This window comes from Perognathus longimembris, chromosome 3 (genome assembly GCF_023159225.1).
Source record: "Perognathus longimembris pacificus isolate PPM17 chromosome 3, ASM2315922v1, whole genome shotgun sequence".
NCBI lineage: Eukaryota > Metazoa > Chordata > Mammalia > Rodentia > Heteromyidae > Perognathus > Perognathus longimembris.
Window position 1 is genome coordinate 74081007 of NC_063163.1, and position 23433 is coordinate 74104439.

Genomic DNA, 23433 nt, shown 5'->3' on the forward strand with positions numbered 1-23433 from the left:
CCAGGCTCAGCCCTAGCAAGCCGCTCTGTCCCCTACCAAGGGCACAGGACTGCCAAGGCGAGCTTTCATTCTGGGACACACTTTCTTTTCCGATTGCATATGGGACTAAGAAAAAAATGGTTTATTTTAAAATATGACAAGGGATCTGAACCCCTCGATCCCAGATGGACGATCTTGAGGAATACTTGGTCTTTTGGGAGTGAGGGTTCTGGACAAGCATCCAGGCTGTTTCTGTATACCCGGGTTTGACTCCAATAGCGGCCTGCCGCCTGGTACATGTGCCCTTGGTTGGCAACAGGGTACCAGAGCCCAGTTCCTTCCTTTCTTTCCTACTTTCCTTAAAAATCACTGTAGTGCAAAGCAGGCAGTGGGAAGAACTTTCTGCCTGCCGGCCGCCAGTTTGCAAATTGCAAATTAGACCGGAGCAAAGGAAAAGGCAAGTAAAGAGATGGGAGAAAAAAAAGCCCGCATTAAAACTAACCAGTTCTGCCCAGCTCTCCTCCTTTAAATAAGACAATGCTGAATGGAGAAGAGAGAGGAGAGAAGAGTTATTTCTCACTCTTTAATTATCCCAATGCTTAGCATTATTTAAAAAAAAAACCACACACATTAGCCAATGATATATTCTAACCCTCAACAAAGCTAGTATTTTTCTCTGATTACAGATTTTGCCGTGGCAAACCCAGACTCCAACGACAGAGGCAGTGTAAAAGCGCGCTCCTAAATGAGACACAATTTTATTAAAATCATAATAATTCATTGCCATTTCTATAGTGTCTTTTGAGTAGGAGAACCCAGGTGCCTCTTGCTGGGTTGTACTTAGCGAATCAGCCACCAAAAGCTTAATCTGGGACAGGAGACGTTCACCAGCCAGCTCCACAGAGTGTCACCAGCACGCAAATTTTTTTAAAGCTTGTTTCTACCATTCAGCTCCCCCATCTCTCCCCCCCCTTTAAAAAAGTAATAAAACTTTTTTTTTTAAAGAAGGAGAGAAAGGCATGCAACGAGAAGAAAATCAATAAGTGTGTTGGAGAATTTGGGTGACTTGGGAGGGAAAATCTGGAGCTGGTTTTAGGGTTCCGAATGTAAGATTCAGGGTCATCCACAGCCCTAGGTCACCCCCCTGGGTGCAGCTGGTTCAGGTTGAGTCATGTACGGGAGGAAAAAGAAATGGACCTGACACCATCACTGCGCATTAAAGTAATTGGGGTGGTTAGAAGCTAGTTTATGACTGCTTCCGGAGAGGATGGGGAGACCAGAGGCCCCAGGGCACTTTCTCTGAATGCCCTGGGGTGGCTTTGCTTCTGGGGAGGAGGGGGGTAACCTTGGCCAACACTAGCTTCCTCCTCCAACAGGTTTAGTTGGCCTGAGATCTGCGGGACTAGCTTCTTTTTCCATTTTCCCTCTTTTCTCTGCCTGCCCAGAAAGTCCAGCAACAGCCTACACTGGCAGCCATGGGTGGGGAGCCCCAAATACAAAAAAATTCACCGCAAGAGGCAAGGCGATGGTGATCGGAAAGGATTTGAGTTTGTGTTTTTGTCGTTGTTTTCATTTTTACTCCTGCATGGCCTGAAGGCAGGCGAGAGGGAGGTGCATTTTCTCCCACTGAGTCACATCCCGCCCCACACCACCACTTCACCGGAGGCCAAATGGCCTTAAACTAGGCTAACCCTCGAAATAAAAAAAAAAAAATCCCCCCTCCCGGTAAATGCCCACCACCACTATTCCCTTAAAAGAGGCAGCTTTAGGACAGTTTTCTTTTTTTGGGGGGGGGGTGCTTCTAAGGCAGCCTGGGATGTGGAAGTGAGGACTCGGAGCTGGCTCAGGATTGACGCCCCCCACAAAGCTGCCGTCGGATCTGAGGGGCAGTTAACTCTCTCCCCTTACAATAAGGGGGGGGGGTGGGAAACACCCTCAGGCCGCTAAAGAGTGACAGTAACTGCCAACGTGGCATTCCCGTCCAAAGCCTACGCCTGCGTTCTCCACCGGGTGTGCAGATGGGAGCGGCAAAGGGGAGACTGAGGCAAATGCGGCTTTGCTCCCCCTCACCTCCGCGCACCGGGGAACTCAGCTTAGTCTCCTTGTTCCTGGCGAGCGAATCGAAGCGCTAATCAGGGCGGCCTGGGGTCACTTTGGGGGAGCCCGGGCTGGGACTTGCCCGACGGGAGGGAGCCGCACCGCGCCAAGCCGCACCTGCAGGGCGCGAAGCGCGAAGGGACGCGGGTGGACCCGGAGCGGCCTTTGACGGAGGGCTAGGTCATTCTAGAACTTCTTGGAACACCAAGAGTCCAGGTCCTCCCTTCCCCTGTCGCTGCTACCCTTTCAAACTCGCCCCCAGGTGCCCCTCACCTGCCCTCGACGGCGCGGCCCGCACTGCGAGGCCCACCCAACCCATCCAACGGTCCTGAGGGAAGTATCCCCTTGTGTTGTGCTTGCCTGCGTGCGCCACAGGCGCTTCTCACATCCGGGGCCTCGACGCATCGCTTCCCGCCTTTTTGCCGCCGCACATGCGCTTTACCGGGTTCGGCTTTGGGCATGGCCTGCTCGCGGTCCCCCCTGGAGCCCAAGTTGACCGCATTATCCGTGGCCGCTTTCCCCACTCCCGCCCCGAGGTGCGCGCGGCAGCGGCGGGTGCGAGGCGAACCCATCTACGGGGAGGAAGGCGCGCCGCCTTATTCGTGCCTGGGCCCGACCGAAGCCTCCCCACGAGCCGCAGTGCGCACCCACACGAGTCTTTTTTTCCCTTGTGAGTGTCATGCCTGGGGCTCAGCCCCACAGCCTGGGCCTCTGTCCCTGCGCTTTCCCCGCTTAAGGCTAGCGTTCCACCACTTGAGCCGCAGCTTCGCTTCGGCGTCTTTGGTGGCTCCACTGGAGATAGAACCAGTCTCTCGGACTTCCCTGCCCGGGCTGGCTTCAACCCGCGATCCTTGGATCTCAGCCTCTGGAGGAGGAGCCGGGAATACTGGCGCTGGCTCGGGCTCCCGGCTCCAGCGGATGGGTGCTGCGCGCGCTGGCTGGCGGGCTGGGACCGGGGCGGGCAGCCGTTGGGGTCGCACGGTGCAGCCACGCACGCCTCCCCGCGCCGTGTCACCAAGGCTGGGCCGGGGTCTCCAGATGCACGCGAAGTAGGTGGCAGTCTGACTTTTTTTTTCCTCCCCTTCAGTCGGGTCGGGTCGGTTGAGACTTAGAAGCGCTACAATCGATCGATGGATCCGGGGGCAGTGGGGATCTCTGGGGGAGTCCTGAGGCGCGCCCTCTCCATCCCTCCAAGGCCCTCCCACACTGGATCGCCGGTGCGCCCAGGGCGCACCCCGAGGGCAGGCCAGGAAGGGATGGGGGAAGTCAGGGAGGACAAAGTGGAAACTGGACGGGGCAATAAATGACCTCTTTGTGGAGAACTGTACGCAGTCACTCAGTATTAATTTAAGCAGCAACAGCAACACACACACACCCCGAAAAGCAACCACACGTCTCGCCGCCCACCCACACCCACCCCCGAGATTGTGTTCCCCTAGGTTTGCAGAACTGGGCAGTGCTGCTCCGCCCTTCCTGAGAAGGGGTCCCTGGGCCTTAAAAAAAAAAAAAATCTGCCTTAGCCCCAGACGGTAGGTAGCCTGTAATCCTTAGCTATTCAGGAGACTGAAATTTGAGGATTGAAGTTCGAAGCCAGCCAGACCAGGGAAGGAAAATCCACGAGACTCTTATTTCCAATTAGCCAGCAAAAAGACAGAAGTGGAGTTACAGATCTTAAGTCTTGAATGGAAATGCTGAGCGCACCCAGACCTCCAGTTCAAGACCTAGCATCACACACACACACACACACACACACACACACACACACACACACACTCCTGCCTGCCCTCCTTGCTCCTTGCCCTGCTTTAAAAAAAAAAAAAAACATTTTGAACATTCTCCATAGAGTTTAGTGGGGTCTGCAAAATCCAAATACAAAAGCAGAGCAGAAGGTCAAGGAGAAATGCACACACACACATTCTTTACATATATAATCTCAAATGTAAATAGTATGCAGGGTGCCAGTGTGTAGCAGCAGTTCTGGGGCACTTCACCTGTTCCCCAGGGACATTTAGTAGGGTGGGTGTTACTGAAGGAAAGGGGGGATGGATGTAGGAAGCAGCCCCCTCCCCAACAACCTGCATAGGGTTTTGGAGTCCAGTGCCCTGGGCAGCTTGGCAGGTGTGTGGCTCACGTGAATAGCATGCGTGTGCAGACTGGGGAGGTGCGTGCCCGCATGGGCCTGAAGCCACATGCGTGGGCACTATAGCAGCTTTTGCCAGCTCACGGACCCACCTAAGCCAGGAAACATCTCCATGGAGGTACACGCATAGTACCTGTGCTAGAAACTCCTATCCCAGCCCAGCAGGAAGGGGTATGTTGGTTTTTTTTTTCAGGGGAGGAGGCAGAAGATTGGGGTGCAATATCGGGATGTGTGCGTGTGTGTGTGTGTGTGTGCATGTGTGTGTACACCCTGGGTGTACAGGTAGGTTTGGGACCCTACTCCCCAGGCACTGGAACATGTGCATTGGAATGCACTACCACACATGTGTGTGTACCCTGGTCCTGGCCCACCATGGCCCGTGCTCACTCCAGGATGTGCATGACATGGGTCTTGTGTCTGTCACTCCCTAGTAGTGGCAGTGAGCATTGGGGCAGCAGTCCGAGGATCATCATCTTCTCCCACCCACAGTGGGCCAAGGGGCAGGGCCGGCAGGCAGCTCAACATCAGGACTTGGTTGGAGCCTTGTTGGTTTTGGCTCAGGCAACTCCAATGGGGGAAGCCCCAGGGAGCCGGCAGGGGTGGAACAAAGGAGGGGTGATGGGCTGTGGAGGTAGCAGAGGAGAAGGAAGCCTCTGGAACCAGAGGGCCTTGTGGGGGGGGAGGGGGATGGGAGACAGGGAAGAAGATGCCCTAAGCAAAGATTCCTAGGCCTGAGACCTACATCTTAAAATCCCAGGGGCCACTTCTGTTTGACTTCCAGAACCTGAGCCCCAGTTTACCTTAGAGGATCCCAAGAGCATCACAGGCCAGCTGCAGGGGGGGACCCCACTTGACCCCCACACAGCAGCCCACCAAGACGGGGCCCACCATACATATAATAATCCCTCTGATTGCTCAGCATGGTCCAATGGGTTTTGAGTGGTCACCAGCACCCCCATTTGGAAATAAAAGGCATTTGGGGTAAAGAGCCCAGTCCCATTTCTCTTCCCCCCCCCCCCCCCAGTTAAGGGAAGAGTTCTGGAAGCATCTATACAGAGAGAGCCTAATAGGTTCTGTTTCTTTATCTAGTTGCTTGAAACCCATTTCTCCCCACCTGGGCAATGGAGAAAGAATTTTCCTGGGGTGAGCCTCCCCAGTGAATTGGAGGGGGATGAAAAGGTAGAGTGATCTGTTGAAGTCATACTTGCCCTTGGGCGCCTAGCTTTAATCCTTTCCACCCATTTTGAGCCTCATGACCTTGAGCACTTGACCTCGTGGCCTCTGTTTCTTCATCTGTAAAACAGGTTACTCATCCCTGCCTCGTGTCAGGAAGGTCACAGGAGGTCACAGATGCCCCCTCCTTCTGCCCACTCTTCCCACCCCCCTCTCCGCATAATTGCTCTGGAGATGGTAGCTGTTATTTTTATTGTGAGGAGTCTGGCTATGACAAGCTGTGACGCTTGGTGCAATCGCGTTAGGCTGGCTGTGTGTGTGTGTGTGCGCGCGTGCGCGTGCGCAACTGTGCCGCTGTGTGTGTGTGCGTGTGACAGGTTGTGTGTGAGACTGTGCGTGGACGACAGATTGTGCCGGTGTGCGGCGGTGCCTGTGACAGGCTGTCACCACGCGACAGACTGCGGGTGGCGGGGTGTTGCGGGCGGTGACTGTGAGTAGAGATGAGGCGGTGGTGCGTGGGGATGGGACTGGGGGACCCCACAAAGCCACCCATGAGGATCTGGTTGACAGTGAAGAGAGAGTGACTTGGGGAGGATGGAAGCCCAGCGCCCCCTGGGCCTTAGCCTCTCCATTGTACTCCATGGTGCTCATTTGGTGGCAGACCTCAAAGGTGACAGAACAGAGGCCCTCTGTGATCAAGACTGCCCTCAGGCTCTCAGGGTCCTGCCTTTCAACCTAGCTTCCCAGAAGGCTGAGATCTGAGGAGGAGGATTTGAAGCCATCCTAGGCAGAAAAATTCATGAGACTCTTATCTCCAATAAAAAATAAAAAGTTGGAAGTGGAGCTGTGGCTCAAGTGGCCAAGGGCTAGCCTTAAGCAAAAGAAACTCAGGGACAATGCCTAGGCCCTGAGTTCAAGCCCCAGGACACACACACACACACACACACACACACACACACACACACACACTCCCATCAGCTTAAGCGCCCAGTCCTCAGCTTCCTGGGAAAGGGGTCAAGGACCTTGAGCATTGATGCCCTCCAGGCCTGGCTGAGCTTCATAAGGGATTGAGACCTGTTTGCCATCCTTTCCCTGGGCTCCAGGCCTGAGCAGAGTTCCTGGAAACCTGAAGGAAGAAACATTTTGGAGGAAAGGTAGAGAAACGTGGGACAGAAAGAAAGAAGCCAGGTGCCTGGAAGGGGGGGTATGCAAATGCATGGCACACCTGATATCCCAGCATGAAGCCGAAGCTGAGGCTGGAGGATTGGGAGTTAGAGGCCAGCCTGGGCTTCATAGTCTCTGCTTCAAAAAAAAAAAAAAAAAAGGGCTGGGGATATAGCCTAGTGGCAAGAGTGCCTGCCTCATATACACGAGGCCCTAGGTTCGATTCCCCAGCACCACATATACAGAAAACGGCCAGAAGCGGCGCTGTGGCTCAAGTGGCAGAGTGCTAGCCTTGAGCGGGAAGAAGCCAGGGACAGTGCTCAGGCCCTGAGTCCAAGGCCCAGGACTGGCCAAAAAAAAAAAAAAAAATATATATATATATATATATATGCATATGAAAGTCAGAGGAAGGGAGGGAAACGAGAGAGAAAAGGAAGGAAGGAAGAGAGGGAGGGAGGGAAGAGAAGGGAAAAGATGGGAAGGGAAACCAGAGAGGATGAGGCTAGAGGAAAGAGGAAATGAGACAGACCCAGGCTCTTCTGGGAGCCTCATGGGGAAGTTCCAAGGTTAGATGGGCAGAAGGACAGTCCACACATGGGAGCACCACTTGGGTGCTGAGTCCTGTGCTCAGAGTACTCTTTCAGGAGATTCCGTAGAAGGGACCAGAAAACCCAACAACTGGAAAGCAGCTGGGCTCCAATCCCAACCCAAGTCATTCTCATCCAAGTTCCACTTCATATAGCATCTTGAGGGCTGGGAATATGACCTAGTGGTAAAGTGCTCACCTTGCATATAGCATCTTGACCTATTGCTTCCCTCTATGTTGGAGAAACTGAGGCTGAGGAACCCATCCACACACACCTGGGTCCTGGGTAAAGGAAAATACAAGGGGCCTGGGTAAAGGAAAATACAAGGGGCTCTCTCTCTCTCTCTCTCTCTCTCTCTCTCTCTCTCTCTCTCTCTCTCTCTCTCTGCTATGTTCCATAGCTAGGTCCTGTTTCTCTCTGAAGTGCCTGTCCTTGCAGGATAATTAGGTCCAGTATATGTCTATTCTGAATCTCTGTTCAGGGCCAGTCTCTGCCACGGGGGGGGGGGGGCGGGGGTGAGGGAGAGGCTCCGAAGCACCCCCCACCCTACCCCCCCCCCGAAAGTGTGTCTGATACTTGCAGCCTCGGCGGCAGCGAAAAACAAGTTTCCACAGGGCTGCCTTGGGTTGGGGCCAGGCCGTCCTCAAATAACATTTGAAGTTACTTAGCAAACTTTGTTCAGAGGCACGCGGGCAGCAAGCTTGGGGTTGGGGGTAGGGTGGGGGAGGGCAGTAAACCGGTTTTCTCTGAAGTCCCTTACCCCCTTTGGGGACTTAAGTGCCCCCATACAGGCCTTGGTAACCCCCCAGCCCTAGTTCTGCTGAAAGAAGCAGGAATCTTACAGCCTTGCCAAAGAACTTGGGTGGCGGGGGGGGGTGGGGGGGAGGGAGACTGGTACCAGCACCCCTTATGTGTGATGACTTATTTTGCCAATCCAAGCCCTATACTTGGCCAAACCTGTCCACCATGGTTTTCCAGTGGCCTAGAAGCCTACACAGAGCCCCAGAATGAGAGGGGAAGACTGTCAAAAATGGGAGGGACCCCATTTTCTTGCAGTCTCATCCTGCCAACCTTAAGGTTAAATGAAGAAGCGAATGGAGCCAGCTGGCTTAGAGCGTGTACTCCCTTCAGACATGCACACAAGCCCCCTGAAAGCCCCCCAATGCTCACATGCCCCATCTTCTCGAACTCCTTTTCCCAAGACCCAGTCATAGTCAGAAAAGAAGGCCCCAGAGCAATGGTGGCTTTGGAAGTAAAATTGGCACCTTGGGGGTGGGGGTGGAGGGAAGGGGCCAAATACTGTGAGCCATTACGAGTAGAGAGGGAGGAAAGGAGGGAAGGATGGGGAAGATGGAAGCCAGGCAGGCATTCTTGCCAAACTCCAGGCCACAAGGGGTAGCAGACAATGCAACCCAGGCTTTTCTAGGGACCAGGCATGAGGGACGAGCCCCAGGTGGCACAGGGCAGGCTGGGGGCTCAAAGGCACCCCCACCCCCACCTTCCAAACGGAGACTGGCAGCCACAGCCGTTCAGCTCTGCCCGGGCATGGGGTGGGGGTGGCAGGCAGGCAGGAGGCCAAACCAAATGCCACCACGTTGGGCACGGTACTTGCCAGTCTACAGTGCCGACCTCACCAGCCCCTAGCTTAGAGCCCTGGATCTTTAGAGTTTTACGGAGTACAGACAGTCTAAGATTTGGTTGAGAATTGAAGGCCCAGCAGGCAAAGCAAGGTTCCCCCTAAAACTTTGGGCAGATCCCCAAGATTCTTGTAAAGATGGCACAGCCTGGTACTGCCAGGGTTGACATGCTAGGGTAAAAATAAACTGGGCCCGCCCCAGGGGAGCTAAATCAAGGGGCCCAGGTGGAAGTGCCACTCTGGGCCACCAGCTGCCCCCACCCCACTCCCTGGCTCAGAATGCCAGGGTTGAGATTACTCAGTGCCCATCTCTGCCCAGGATTCTGTATAGAAAAGGCCCTGGCCATTTTATGCTCGAGACTTTGGAGGCAGGGGCATCAGAGGGTATGCCCGAATGGAGAAATGAAGGCCAAATGTAGATTGACAGAAACTAGTCTTGGGGTCTCTATAGATGGTGGAAGCGACCATGCTAAACCACACAACCTTTGACCTCCAGCTTGTCCATGTCAGAGAAAAAGAAGCTCAAGCTAAGAGCACCAGTGTGTCTCACATCTGTCATCCTAGCTGCTCTGGGAGGCTAGGACCTGAGGATCAAAGTTAAAAGCCAGCCTTGGGCATGAAAAGACTCTTACCTCCCCCAGCTGGAAGTGGAGACGTGACTCAAGTGGAAGAGCACCAGCCTTGTGTGAAAAAGAATAGCATCTAAGCCCCAAGTTCAAGCCCCAGGACCGGCACCAAAAGAGAAGGGGGGAAAGAGAGAAAGAAAGAGAGAGGGAGAAAGGAGTGCTCATACAGCAGTGTTGGGGTGATGCCATAAAGGAAAACCTCAACACAAAATCAGAAGCCCCCTTCTGGTACCTCTCTCGTACAGACCCCCCAGCCCTGCACAGACCCCCACAGCCTCGGCCTCAGCCTGAGCTTTTTCCCATCATACCTAGAGCTCTTTCCAAAGACAGGACACTCCCTTGTTTATCACTGTCCTGCCCTCCCACCGGGGCCTGGCACTTCTGCCAGTTCTACTCCCTTGCTGAGCCCCCGGGGCCTAGAACAGGGCCTGGCACCCAAGAGGTGGCTGGTAAATATTTGTTGGAGGAATGCACAGGCCCCCTGGCTGCACCCCGAGCACGCGGGCTCTGGCTAGGTGCTTGGCTCCGGCTAGGTGCCTGACGAAGGTGTGGGAGAAGGCATGATGCCTTCCTGTGGTGAGGGAAGGCCTGGCTAGTGGGGATGTAGTAGATGGGATCCCCTAAGTTTTTAGAAGCCATGGATGGAAGATCTAAGGTCAAACCCCTAAGAAGAGTAGAAGAGTACAAGTGGGGTATGCCAATGCATGGATAATTGAGTAAAAGATCAGAGAACTTGCTGTAATTCTGTCCAATTGGAAATGGAGACCAGAGGACTGAATTCATCACCCTCCCTACCCATTTTGCCCCAGACCCTAATAGACCTCTTTGGAGTGTCAAGTTTGTTGTCAATCAAACCAAACACTATTTTAAAGCATTTTCAAATTCTTGGGTTTAAAATTTTTTTAAGTTTATTTTATTTTTGTACCAGTGTTAGGATTTGAACTTAGGGCCTTGCACTATTCATTTTCTCTTCACTCAAGTTTAGCACTCTACTACCACTTGAACCATAGCTCCACTTCCAGCTGTTTAGTGGTTAAATGAAGAGAAGAGTTTCAAGGATTTTCCTGCCCAGACTGTCTTTGAACTTCAATCCTTAGACCTCAGCCTCCTGAGTAGCTGTGATGACAGGCATGAGCCACTGATGCCCAGCTAAAGGTTTAACAAATAAATTAACAACAAAAAAATTAAAAACCTCTTTGTTCTTTCTTTGTCCAGGTTCAGAAATGGGGTATCAAAAGCCAAATAGACTGGACTGGGACAGGGGGCGGAGATGAAGGGAATAACTCCATGCACGATAGATCACTTGTCTAGCATTCATGAGGCGCTGGATTCCGATCCTAGCACCGAAAAACAACAATAAATACCAAAGGATTAACTGCCTATGGAAAATAAATCTCAAACCCAGTAATGTTCTGGGCATGGGGCAAGCATGGGGTCTCCCAGGATCAAAGTTGTATAAACCAGGATTCCAATTTCTACCTGGACAGAGCAGCCCCAAGGCTGCTAAGGTGTGTCAGGCAGAGAGGCAGATTTGGGAATGGGCGGGGGGGGGGGGCATCTCTCAGGTGGCCAGCTGGGGCCAGGTGCCGGACCATGAGTGGTTGTTACTCTTGTCTCTGTGTGGTTCCATAAATGACATATGCCTGGATGTGGGTGAAGCCATGTGTGACAGAGTCAGCGGGCCTCTTGTGCGTGGGCTCTGTGCTGTGTGTGTGAGTGTGTGTGTGTATATATGAAACAGATTCGGTTAGCTATATTCGTGTGTGTGTGTGTGTGTGTGAGTGTGTTGTTGTATGTCTACATTTGTAAGCCAGTTTCCAAGCTCAGCGCTATTGACATTTGGGGCATCTAGATTATTCTTTGTGGCAGGGCCATCGTGTGTATGAAAGGGTGTTAAGCAGGACTCCCCCCACCCAAACACTAGTTTGATGACCAAACAGGTTACCTGATAATATCAGGGATGGGAGACATGTGTGTATGTGTGTGGTATTTGCACACACATTCCTATGTGTACCTAGGTGTCTGGTGATCTGTCTGGGGGTAGATTTCAGTGCACACGCGTGCACGTGTACATGCCTGCCATCTGATGGCATTCCTCTGTGTGTGTGTGTGTGTGTTGTGTTTGTAGGTTCTGTGTATCCTGTGTGTGTGTGTGAGCGAGACAGAGAGAGAGAGAGGTGGCCAGGCTCATGTGCATTGAATTTCTGGCCATGGGGTTGTGTAAGGGTGTGTGTCTCGAGTAGCCCCCTGCGTCTGTCATACCTCACGGACGGGTGTGGCATGGCTGAGTGTCTGCAGGTTGTCTGTGTGTAGGGCGAGCCTCTTTTGTGGATGCTTGTGTATGCGCGCGTGCCTGCGGGCCCGATGAACGAAGAGAGATGCCAGCGTGTGGCAGCGTGATTCTCTCTGCCCACATGTACCAGCGAAAGTGTGTCACTTTATGTGATGGGGGTGGGGGGCAGAGAGGGGGAGATGAGGAATAAAGCCCCATACCAGACAATTTGACCGAAGCCGATATTCATACAGAACCACCTGGATAACTTGGGTCCCTGCCTGCCTCAGACTCAAAGTCACCTCCTGGGGCTCGGGGAGGGGGTTTGGGTGCACCTCTGTTCCATCCTTTCCTCCAGCTTGGCTCACAGACTCAGGTGGGGGACAGAGAAAGACCCCCGCTTTTGCCCGATCTGTGCCAGGAAGGTTGGCACTGAGCTTTCCATGGGGGGGTGTGGAGGGCGGGTTCCTTGACAGGGGTGGTGGTGGTGAGCACTGCCCTCTGTCCGCTGATGGCCACCCTCACCCCTGACTCCCCCCAGGGTGGGGCCCAGTGTGGGGAGAGCTCCCCAGTGCAACCCTGCTTTCCGATTGGCTGTCTAGCGCCGCAGTGCCCGCTACCCGCCTCCCCTCCCCGGCTGGCACAGCCACATGGGTAGTGGCAAACATAACTGAGTTCTGGGCACAGCTGTGCCTCGCAGAGGCCTGCCAGCCCCACCAGAAGCCAGACACCCCAGCTCTGTGCCCCCGACCCCTCCCTGTCCGTTCACCCACCCAGCCAGGCAGTACAGTCACCCAGCCCGCTGCCCCCTTGTAGTAACAGGCCCAGCCTACCCTGCCCCCCCTTGCCCACTGGGCTTCTGCCCCCCCGGGCCAGTCTCATTTGGGGGGCCTAGGCCCCTCCATGAGGCCCGCTCAAGCCCTCAGAGGGGCTCCACAGGAGTGGGGGGAGGCGGCGGGGAGGAGAGCTAGGCCTGCTTCCTTTAGTGAGCGCGCCCAGAGCTGGAGCCAAAAATCGAGGAGGAGATATTCAGACAGAGCCAAGATGCGTTTGGCAGGAGAGGAGAGAGAGGGAGCAGGAGGGGGAGGTGGGGAGGAGAGAGGGAGGAAAGAGAGGGAGAGAGAGAGAGAGAGAGAAAGAGAGAGAGAGAGAGAGAGAGAGAAGAAAGGGGGGCCTCAGTTTCCAAATCTGTGCCCTCAGAGCCTCAGAGAGAAGGGGGTAGTGGACCCAGTTACAGGCCTGGTTATGCTGGGGTGGCAGGGGTGGTGGCGGGACAGGGGGATGAGGCCCACAGACACAGCTGAACACCCAGCTGGCCAGCCAGGGCGGCCACAGGGAGAAGCCAAAATCCATATGTGCAGGGCAGACAGTGAGAGGTCTATGGGCTGCCCAAACACACTTCACCTCGCCACACAACGGGCTTCTGTCCACTCCGGGCCAGGGGCACAAGAGGGGCTCTCGGCAGGCCCCGATGGCCGCACAAACTCAAGGGAAGAGACAAGAGGCCGGCCAACAGCCAGCCCCTCGCCTGGCTGCCATAATGGACATCATGCATAGTGCCCAGAGGCTAAAAGGACGCCAGGAAGAGGGAACTGCGCAGTGAGCTCCACAAAGGGTCAAGTCTGGGATGCACAATGACATAGGGAAAGGGGTACTCGGAGACACGCAGGGTGACACAGACAGGCAGTGAACACGCCTCAGCCATGACCACCAGCCACCAGAAAAGAACACACGTCAGTCTGTTGCTATAGATGGGAGACACCGTCATTTCACTAGGAAACAGGCAGATGCACAAAGATGAGGACAGTGACAGGTTTTGCAGTCCCTGTGGGACGTGCCCCGAGTCCCGGCCACAATGGTGTGGTGACACAAAGCTCACAGTGGGAGTCACGTGAATGTGAACGGGGACACACATCCCCCACACAGCACCGGCATCAGACACACAAGACAGGAAACGTGCCACAGTCTTCAGTCACCAGGTAGGTACCCAGAGACACGTGGACAGGAACCCACACAGAAACAGATCCATGAGAACATGGCGGCCCGACAGCTTTAGTATGCTGATGGACACCGATCAGCTGAGAGAACCCCAATAGTGCCTCAGAGCTCTTTGTCCCCATTATTCCCCTTCCCTCCCCAAATCCAGGATTTGGGGGCGAGGCATTAAATGCTCTTTCCCAAGTGCCATATTGGCAAAACATGACAAGACAGTAGCGCTTCCTTGCCTTTCTTGGTCTGGCTAGGGAGAAAAAAAATTCAAGGCCTCAAATGTAGTTGTGGTGATCAAAACAGGACCTGAACAGACAAACAGCTGGGCTTCCGGTGGCTTTGATCTTGGCACTAGCCAGTGATCACGGCAGGGATTTTGCAGTGGGGCCATGGCTGCACACCCATCCTCAGGCTCTGATCCACAGTGCACACACGCCCAAAGTCTCACACGAGCTTCCTGCCCCAAAGTAGGTCCAGGCAAACCATGCTCAGGTGCCGACTTATCCATGGCCCTGGAGCTGTGGGGATATCGCCAATGCCGCCACCAGATGCCCAAGGCTTAGTCCCACTTCCCTTTGGATGTGTGTGTGAGTCAGTGTGTGTGTGTGTGTGTGTGTGTGTGTGTGTGTGTGTGTGTGTGCATGCCCTTTGTCCTTTGTCAGTCCCTCAGAAGGCATCTGGTCCCCTGCCATATGGCAAAGTCACCTTTCCTTCAAAGTCTGTCAACCCTTCTCTTGGTCTGCATGACTCCATGCCAAGGGAAAAGAGCTGCACCACCAGCTAGCCCCCGCACCGTCCAAAGCCTTGCCTCTTCCTCCGGGCAGTCCACCAGCGTTTCTACAGGGGGAGGGCGTCCCTCTCTTCTGTCCCCTAAGAAGCATTCTTCTTTCTACGCCAAGAGGTGCTCAGGAGGATGACAAGCAAAATAATAACGGAGCCCTCTCCATTTCCTGAGCACACTGTGTGCCAGGCATTGTGCCGAATCTCCTGACAGCCCAAGCCATAGACTACATACCGCCATTGCTGCCTTTGGAGACCAGGAAAATCCTGCCCTTCCAGTCACAAGATTAGGATGTGTAGAGCCAAGGTTTAAACACAGTGTTGACTTAGGGCTCCATGTAGCCCTTGGTCTCTGTGCGCGCAGCCTCCATCTCAGAGCCATGGAGGCTACACAACACATTTGTGGCTAAGGTCAGGACTTGGGGCTTCAGCTCCTTCTCATGGAGAGGGGCGCACAGAGTGCCAGCTCCTCCCCATGAACCCAGCAGAGCCTCCTCTCTGAACTTGGCTCAGCCCAGCAGCAGAAGCTCTCTCAGAGCCTGGCCCAATACCTACACCTCATGCCACTGCTGGGGTGGGATGCATGGGTGGCCAGAGACACAGAGAAACACACCATTGAACGCCAGCACCAAAGCTGAGCCCCAATGGCTCGTGCCTGCAATCCTAGCTACTCAGAAGGCTAAGACATGGAGAAACACAGTTCAAAGCCAGCCATGGACAGGAAAGTTCCATGAGACTCTTTATCTTCAGTTAACCAACAAAAAGCCAAACTGGCAGCATGGTTTAGGTGGTAGAGTACCAGCCCAATAAGCAAGCTAAGTAGGCCTGAGGTGGCCCTGAGGTGACGTACATCACCATCCGGTTGGCACAGAGAGCGGTAGCTTACAGAGACAGATGGGTGGCCATTGTGACCCAGAAAGAAAGTGAGGGTGGGCATATCAGGAAGGTCCCTCCTTGTTGAAAATGTATACACATGGCTGAGTAGAGACAAAGATACTAGAACATTCTATGGCAGGGGGGTAAGGGCAGGGCAGATGGGCAAAGGGGTATGTCTGAGGATGGGCTTATCTGTGGACACCTTTGTGTCTCTGCCAGTGTCTGCGTGTCTGTGTGTCTGTACAGCAGAGAGCAGGGGGTGTGCATGGGTGTGTCTGTGTGCAAGAGCATGCGCGCAGATGAACCTACCCTTGAATCTGCCTTTGTCCAAGCGTATACTGACACTCCCACGGCCAGCCATGTTTGTGTGTGTTGGCTGACTGCGAACACAGGTCCATAATGAACCTCAATGCTCATGTGTTCCGCCTCCCTTAGCCTCCACACGCATCTCTAAGGGTAGATGGGTATTTATCTGTATGGTAAATCTGTCCGTGTTTGTGTGTGTGTGTGTGTATGCACGCATGCATGTGACTGGGCATCAATGTCCTCATTTTGGCAGTGCCAATGGGGGGAGGTGCACCCTCATCCAGGCACATGTCTCTCTGTTGAGTTGTCCAGGTGAACACCACCCATCTCTTTTTTCCACCTGGGATTCAGGAGGTCTGTGGCTGAGAAGGACTGGCACAGCTCCTGCAACTGTCCAGCCTGGCCACCCTTGATTTCTATGCTTTTTCTAGAAGGAGATTTTTCCCCCTGCCCTTCCCCCTCGACCACAGTACCTTTCCTCACCAGGGCCCCGCTGCTCCAAGCTCTTTTCCGCTCAATCATTTATTGACTTTAAAATCGAAGCCAATTCTGGTTTGAAAAAAAGAAAAGAGAGAGGCCAGAGAAAGAGAGAGAGACAGTGAGAGAGAGAGGGAGAGAGAGAGAGAGAGAGAGAGAGAGAGAGAGAGAGAGAGAGAGAGTCTAACACACAAGGGGAGGAGGAACTTAGGGGGGCCAGGCCAGAGACAGAAATCCAGAATAGGGATGGAGCCCGGCGCCAGTGGCTCACATCTGTAATCCTAGCTATTCAGGAAGTTGAGATCTGAGGACTGTAGTTCAAAACCAGCCCAGGCAGGGAAGTCTGTTAGATTCTTATCTGCAATTAGCCAGCAAAGAGCCAGATGCGGAGCTGTAGCTCAAGTGGTAGGGCACCAGCCTTAAGTGAAAAAAACCCAGGACAATGCCCAGGCCCTGAGTTCAAGCCCCAGGACTGGCCAAAAATAAAGGCAGATGACAGATGGAGAGAGACAGAAGAGTGAGGAGAAAGAAAGAAAAAGACAACCAGAGAATGGTTTACTTAGAAAAGCAGAGGTCAGGGAGGTAGAACATTTTATAAAAGCGGAGATGGCTGTCAAGGAGAAATAGCCAGACCCTGCTGACCAGCTGACAGCGCCTGCCCAGTGTTGAGGGGTTTCCCTGCCCATCATACAGGGCCAGCAGGCTGGTGGAACTATGGTGACTCCCATCCCTGCCAGCCTGGCACACACAGGCTACGGCTCCCGCAGATCTGAACCTGCACCTCTCTTTTGGAATACAGCCGTGTCAAACTCCATCCATCACCCACTAACTCTGGGGGACACCCAAGTCCCTTTCTCCCCTTCACACCAATGTATCAGCTGGCATTTTTCTCACTCAGGGTTGTGGTGAAATCTGGAGGGTGGATGTCATGCCCAAACCGCACACAGGGGTGAAGCAAACAGGCCTCGATACCTGGCATGCTTGGTACAAGAGCCCGCTGGCAGTCTGGTGGACAAGAGGCTGCTTAAGAGGAGGGGGTGCTGGTGGAACTAGAACTCAAAAAACAATCACTCAGGCAGCCAAGCGTCACTTTAAAGACAAGCCACAACTCACACCCAACTGGCCACACATGAATGTAGTCAGAAGGATGGATTTGGGAAGTCTCCCCCTCATACTGACCTGGTGCTTGCTCACTTTCACACAGGCTCACTGAGATATTTGCACACATGTACTCCCACACTCGGAGACATGTGTGTTTAGGCCACACAGGATTGCCACAGCCAACCCTGGGGAGGGGGGGGGGGTACTTGCAGACTCTAGATCACCAATTTGCCCAGGATCATGGTTGACCATCTCCTCCATAAGCTCTTTTGCTCCCCCAAACCTGGCATGCTTCTCACACACATGAATGCCCACTCCAACACTGGGGGAAGACACTTGGAACGTGGCTAAGCTGAGGGGACAGTCAACGCCCAAGGTTTGGCCTAAGGAAGTCTCACAGATAGGCCTGGCAGGCAGGCTGGCCTAGCCAGCCCCAGGTATCTCCTCGGCCCCAGTCTGCATTACCTGCTACAACCTGGCACTGCGGGGCAGCATGAAGTCTCCTATGCCCTCTCAGGGCCTCAGGCTATGGCCTAGGAAACGCCAGGTGGCAGGGCACGCGGGTGCCCGGCCTCTGCCTCCACCGGATCGCGGGCACAAGAAACTTCGCTGGAGGCGGGACGCGCAGTCTCGCGGCGCGCCAAGGTGGGCGCTGTTGTTCCTGCCGCTGCCCCGACGGTAGGCCGGCCAGACCCAGCACGATTGGACCCTCGCGTCAACCTCCCGTCCCTCTTGCCTGGAGGGTGGCAAGCAGGACAGGATCTCAAACCCCCCCCCCAACACACACACATACGCACACATCCCGCACCCCTCCACGAACCCTACCAGGTCTAACTCCACCAGGACCCAGGTCAGTGGAGACCCGGAAAGTTTGTGCAAAGGAAAGTTTGGGGAGGGCTGGGGGAGGAGGGCTGAACCAGCGACTGCAAAGTCCAGGGTCGGGCCGAGAGGCGCAGCCCCCCTCCCCGGGGCTGGCAGCGCGCCCGTCCTCCCCTCCCCTCCTCTGCCCCTCTGAAATTTGGGAGCCCCGCCATTTTCTTAGCCCCGCTCCCATGTGAGGCCTGAACAAAGACTTTGGGGAGACGCCCGGGCCGCTCGCGACCCGCCCAGGGCACCCCCCGGCTGCACGCAGGGACAGTCGCCCAGCACGCCCGGGGCAGTGCCACCCTCGGCGGCGACCGCGGCGCCCGCCCTGGGGAATGCCACCCGCCCCCGGGTCTCCCTCTGCGCCCCGGGCACCGCGGTCCTGTCACTCTCTCCAAGGCTGCCCGCGGCCACACCGCGCCGCCCACGGAGCCGCCGGGCTCCCCGCAGGCCGGCCAGGCGCACGCACGCTCCGTCCTCCCCCCCCCTCCCGCCTCCACCGCCACCACCACCACGATCTCCCACGCGCTCGCTCCCCGCCCTGCGGGCCCCCCGGGGGACAGCGCCACGCACGCGGCGGGAGCCGGCGGGGCGGCCGGGCTCGCACGCGCACCGTGACGCCCGCACGCGTGCCCGGACCCCCCTGAGCGGCCCGCGGGGGGCTCGCGGGCTGCGTCCCCCGTCCGTGCGCCTCCCCCGTCCATGCGCCCCCTCCGCCCGTCCGCCGCGGGTCTGCCCGGAGGGCCCCCACGCCCGCTGCCTCCCCGGGGTCGCGCGGGGGCGTCGGTCCGTACCTGGGTGAGGCAGTACGGGGAGTACATAGCTGGGCACTCGGGCGGGAGCGCGGCGGCCGGCCGTGGCCAGGGGAGGCCCGGCAGGCGGCGATCGCGCTCGGGCTCCGGCTCCGGCTGCGGCTGCGGCTCCTCCGGCCTCCGCCGCGCGGTGCCCGCCCGGCCCTCGGCCCTGCGCTCGGCCCCGCGCGCGCAGCTCGCTCCGCGCTCTCCGATCGCCGCCTCGGCCCCGCCGGCTGCTCCAGCGGCCGCCGCTGCCTCTCGCGCCCCACGCCGCCGCCGCCGCCGCCGCTGCCGCCGCCGCCGCCGCCGCCGCCGCGCTCGCCGCTGCCTCTCGCGTCCGCCGCCGCCGCCGCGCGTCTACTCCATGCCGCCGCCGCCCGGCCGTCACCTCGCCCGCCGCCGCCGCCGCCGCCGCCGCCGCCGCCGCGCTGTGAAAGTGAAAGTTTAGACAAAGTTTGGAAGCGACGCGCTCCGGGGAGAGGGGCGGGCGGGAGGAGGGGCGCGGGGAGGGGCGCGCGGGCGGCCGCGGCGCGCACGCACTCACACACACACACACACACACGCATGCACGCACACACATGCACACACGCATGCATGCACACGCGCATGCACGCATGCCCACACGTGCTGGCCCGTGATCCCGCGCTGACAGGAGCGCAGCAGCAGCCACAGCCGGGACTCGGGCCCTGACACCCGTGTCATATGCAGAACGCAAGGGCCACCCATTGCTCCTTCCAGCCACAAAGCGAACACAGACACCCACGCCCACGGGGACGTGGGCCCACGCCCCCACGGACAGCAGGAAAGTAACCTGCCCACAGTGCCCAAGTGGATCACTGACAGGCCCCACAGATGACAGGGACACATCGCTACACACCACACACAGATCCACGCCGACAAGCAAGCATAAGCACCTACCAACACATTCCCACAGGACACAGGCACACAAGACACACAGCTACACACCAACACAGCCCAGCCAAAATACCATGACACATACATATTGCCCCAGCAGCACACACACGCAGGCCCACAACTGGACACACAAAGAAATGGGAAACGTCTCTCAGACACTGCTGCCTGGGTTAATCATAACTCAATACAGGCGTACACACTTACCTGGATGTACCCCACACTCAGGGTCCCTCACCCATAGTTTTGGGGGGGTTCTTGTGTGTTGGTACTAGGGCTTGAACTCAGGGCCAGGGCCTGAGTATTCTTCCTTGGCTTTGTCACTCAAAGCCAAAGTGCTCTATACTTGGCCCATAGCTCCATTTCTGGCTTTTTGGTGGCTCATTGGAGATAGGAGTCTCACAGACTTTCCTGCCCTGGCTTTGAACCTTGATCATCTGATCTCAGGCTAGAGATCAGGTGAGAGGCACCCACATTTTTGATACTCAGATGACTGACACCCTCCCCCAGGGGGACTCCTCAGGCAGTGTCACACCTAGGTCCCTCGTGGGGCCTCAGATCACAGAAACCCATAGTGTGTGTGTGTGTGTGTGTGTGTGTGTGTGTGTGTATGCCAGTACTGGGTTTGAACTCAGGGCCTGAGCACTGTCTCAGCTTTTGCACTCAAGGCTGATGCTCTGCCACTTGAGTCACAGCTCCACTCCCAGCTTCTTGCTAATTAATTGTAAATGAGTTTCTTGGCTTTGAACCGTGATCCTCAGATCTCAGCCTCCTGAGTAGCTAAGATGACAGGCATGAGCCACTAGTGTCCGCTTCTTTCTTCCTTCCTTCCTCCCTTTCTTTCTTCCTTCCTTTCTTTTCTTCCTTCCTTCCTTCTTTCCTTCTTTTCTTTCTTTCTTTCTTTTTTTTTAAACACTCTTGTTTTGTAGCACAGGCTACCCTCAAATCTCCTGCCTCACCTCTCCAGTGCTGGAATTATAGGTGGATACTACCATGCCCAATGGTTCCTTTCTCATAGACCTCCTAACTCTCCATTTCCAAATTTAGACAGAAAGACATGCTGTGTCTGGTTGTGTATGCCTGTAATCTCAGCACTCAGGAAATTGAGACAGGAGACTCTAGAATGCAGAAGTGCTGGAGACTCTGGATCAGGGGTAGGAGAAGCAGCAGGTGACCCCTGAGGTGGGTGGAGATGGTGCCCACAGCCTCCAGGCACCTCATGTCAGGACAAGACCGACTCCCACCTAATGCCAGGTGTTTCAGGCCTTCTGGGCCTAGAAGCTGTGGCAATTCTCAGCTATGTGTTTTCTGGTTGAGGCGTTGGTACCTGTGGGTGTGCATGAGCATGCGTGTGCTTGTGTGAGTGTGTAGAGCCTGTGGCTGTGCCCATTGAACCCCTGTATGCAGGATCACATGTTTGTGTAAACATCCCTTACACTTATGTGGTCCCCATTCATCCCTAAAGCAAGGTGACTAGTGAAAGAAGGCCCATGACATTTGCTGTAGGTCCCAGTGGCATCTGGGTACAGATAAGGGACACAAGCTGAGGGAAAGCCAGGGGTGTGTGTGTTGTGAGTACACACTAGGGGAGGGGGGAACATGTCTGTGAGCTAGATGAGTGTTTTACAAGCAGTAGGGCTCTGGTGGGCACAAAACTGAACTCTGCCCTTGGGCTGAAAACTCCATGGGTGTCAGGGATGGAGGTGATGGCTGGGAGTTCACTCTGACAGGAAGTGGGGCCATTGGAGCACCTGGGGGAGTGTGTGTGTCTTCCTGACCCTCAGGACCTGCATGGGGTAGGCAGAGGTTGGATAATGGCAGAGACAGGGACCTCCCAGCATGCATCTGGGTCTCTGTGTGTACCACAGTGTGGGTAGCCAAAGTGGGTGTTCTGCAAGTGTCCTAGGAAGCAGAAAGAACTGGGCAGTGTGGCTCCCTCCTGTAATCCCAGCTACTCAGAAGGCTGAGATCTGAGCATCAAATTCAGCGCTGGACAAACAAATCTGGGACCTGCTTCTCCCCCTAAAAAACACCAAAAAGCTGGAAGTAGAGCCTTGGCTTGAGTGGTAGAGAGCTAGCCTTGAATGAAAAATGTTAAGTGAGAGTGCAAGGTCCTGAGTTCAAGCCCCAGTACAGATACAAAATTTAAAAAAAGGCAAGAAAATGCCTGTGGATGGCACTGGGGGTGTGACTGTGCCTGAGGTGGCACCCTGGGGTGCCCCTGGGGGAGGTCTGAGACCATGATAAGGACCCAGATGACCACCGGAGTGTGTATGCATGGAAAAGGGTGTGGCTCTTCTGTGTGCGTGGATGTTTGTCCCATGTTGGTGTGGGGGGCTATGTGTGAATGGCAGGGGAGGGGGCCTCTGGGGCGGTGCGTGGCATTGTACATCTGTGTGCCTGTCATTTGGGCTTGTCACCATGGCTGCTGTGATCACTGCTGCCGGCTGCCATGCAGGCTGCAGCCCAGAGACGATGCAATGGGGCCTGAGGAGAGCGGGAATCGATATGTCCTTAAAAATTCAAGGGCTTCTCGTAAACAGAAACTTTTAACACCGGTTAAAGTTTCAGCCTGTGAGGAGGGGGAGGGGGCTCCCCTAAGGGCAGGGCAGGGCAGGGCAGAGCAGGGCAGGGGCTGGGGGGGGGGGCATGAAGCAGGAAAAGGCTGTGTGGAAACTCTTAAAAGGGGTGGTGTTGATTGTGGGGTGCAAGCATGGGAACAGAGAGGGACCAGGAGGAGAGGGTGAGTAGGAAAGGGTCTGGGGGCCTTCAAGGGCCCCAAGAGAGGCTCTCAGGTTTGGAAGAAGGGTCTGGAGACAGGTGGGCCCAGGAAGGCTTGGGCTTCGGCAGGAGGGGAGCAGAAGATATGCTGGGGGATCAGTGGCCATGGGTGAGAGGACTTTGGGTGTGCTAGGACCCTGGATGAATCTGGAGGCTTGAGGCTTGGGGACCTCTGTGGGATGTGTGTGTGTGTGTGTGTGTGTGTGTGTGTGTGTGTGTGTGTGAGAGAGAGACAGAAACAGAGAGAAAGGGAAGGAGGGAGACAGCAAGTGCACGTGGGTGCAGGCACCAGTCTTGGGTCTTGAACTCGGGGCCTACGTGCTGTCCTTGGGTTTTTGTGCTAAAAGCAAGCATTCTACCACTTGAACCACAGCTCCACTTCTGGGGGGGGGGTGTTTGTTTGCTGGAGTTTATTTTGGTGGCTAATTGGACATAAGCGTCTCAAGGACTTTCTTGCCCAGTCTTTGAACCATGATCCTCAGATCCCGGCCTCTTGAGTAGCTAGGATGACAGTCATGAGCCATCAGTGTTCAGCTTAGAAGATAGGTGTTGGTGATCAGTGGCTCTGGGTGAGGGAACACTGGGGGTGCTAGAGACCTGCATGAATCTGGCAGGAGGCTTGGGGGCCTCTTGCAAGTCAGTGAGCCCCCCCTGTCCCTCTGCAAACAGCAGTTGATGTCCAGAAGTCCCCAACCCCCAGCTGTCCTTATCTTTATCCTGGCTCCACACAAAGCCTCCTCACTGCCAGCTGGGAGGGCTCCCATGGGGAGGCACAGAGACTGCTGTGAGGGACACCCCCACATTCTCCTTGTGCCCCCCATAGCCCAGATCTTAGGGCACACCTGGCCCTGGAGAGATAGAGAGAGGGGGGTTGCTGTC

General features: G+C 55.5%; 1 protein-coding gene across 4 annotated transcripts in view; it reads right to left on the minus strand.

Annotated features, from left to right (window-relative positions):
• The window catches only part of Nfix (nuclear factor I X), a 92034-nt gene extending 72907 nt beyond the window's left edge, over positions 1–19127 (minus strand). For all 4 annotated transcript variants that reach the window (XM_048342398.1, XM_048342396.1, XM_048342397.1 and 1 more), the window contains exon 1: positions 18862–19127. In XM_048342398.1, the coding sequence (XP_048198355.1) occupies positions 18862–18888 (27 nt within the window). In that variant the 5' untranslated portion in view covers positions 18889–19127. The remainder of the gene's footprint in view (positions 1–18861) is intronic.
• Positions 19128–23433: the final 4306 nt, after the last annotated feature.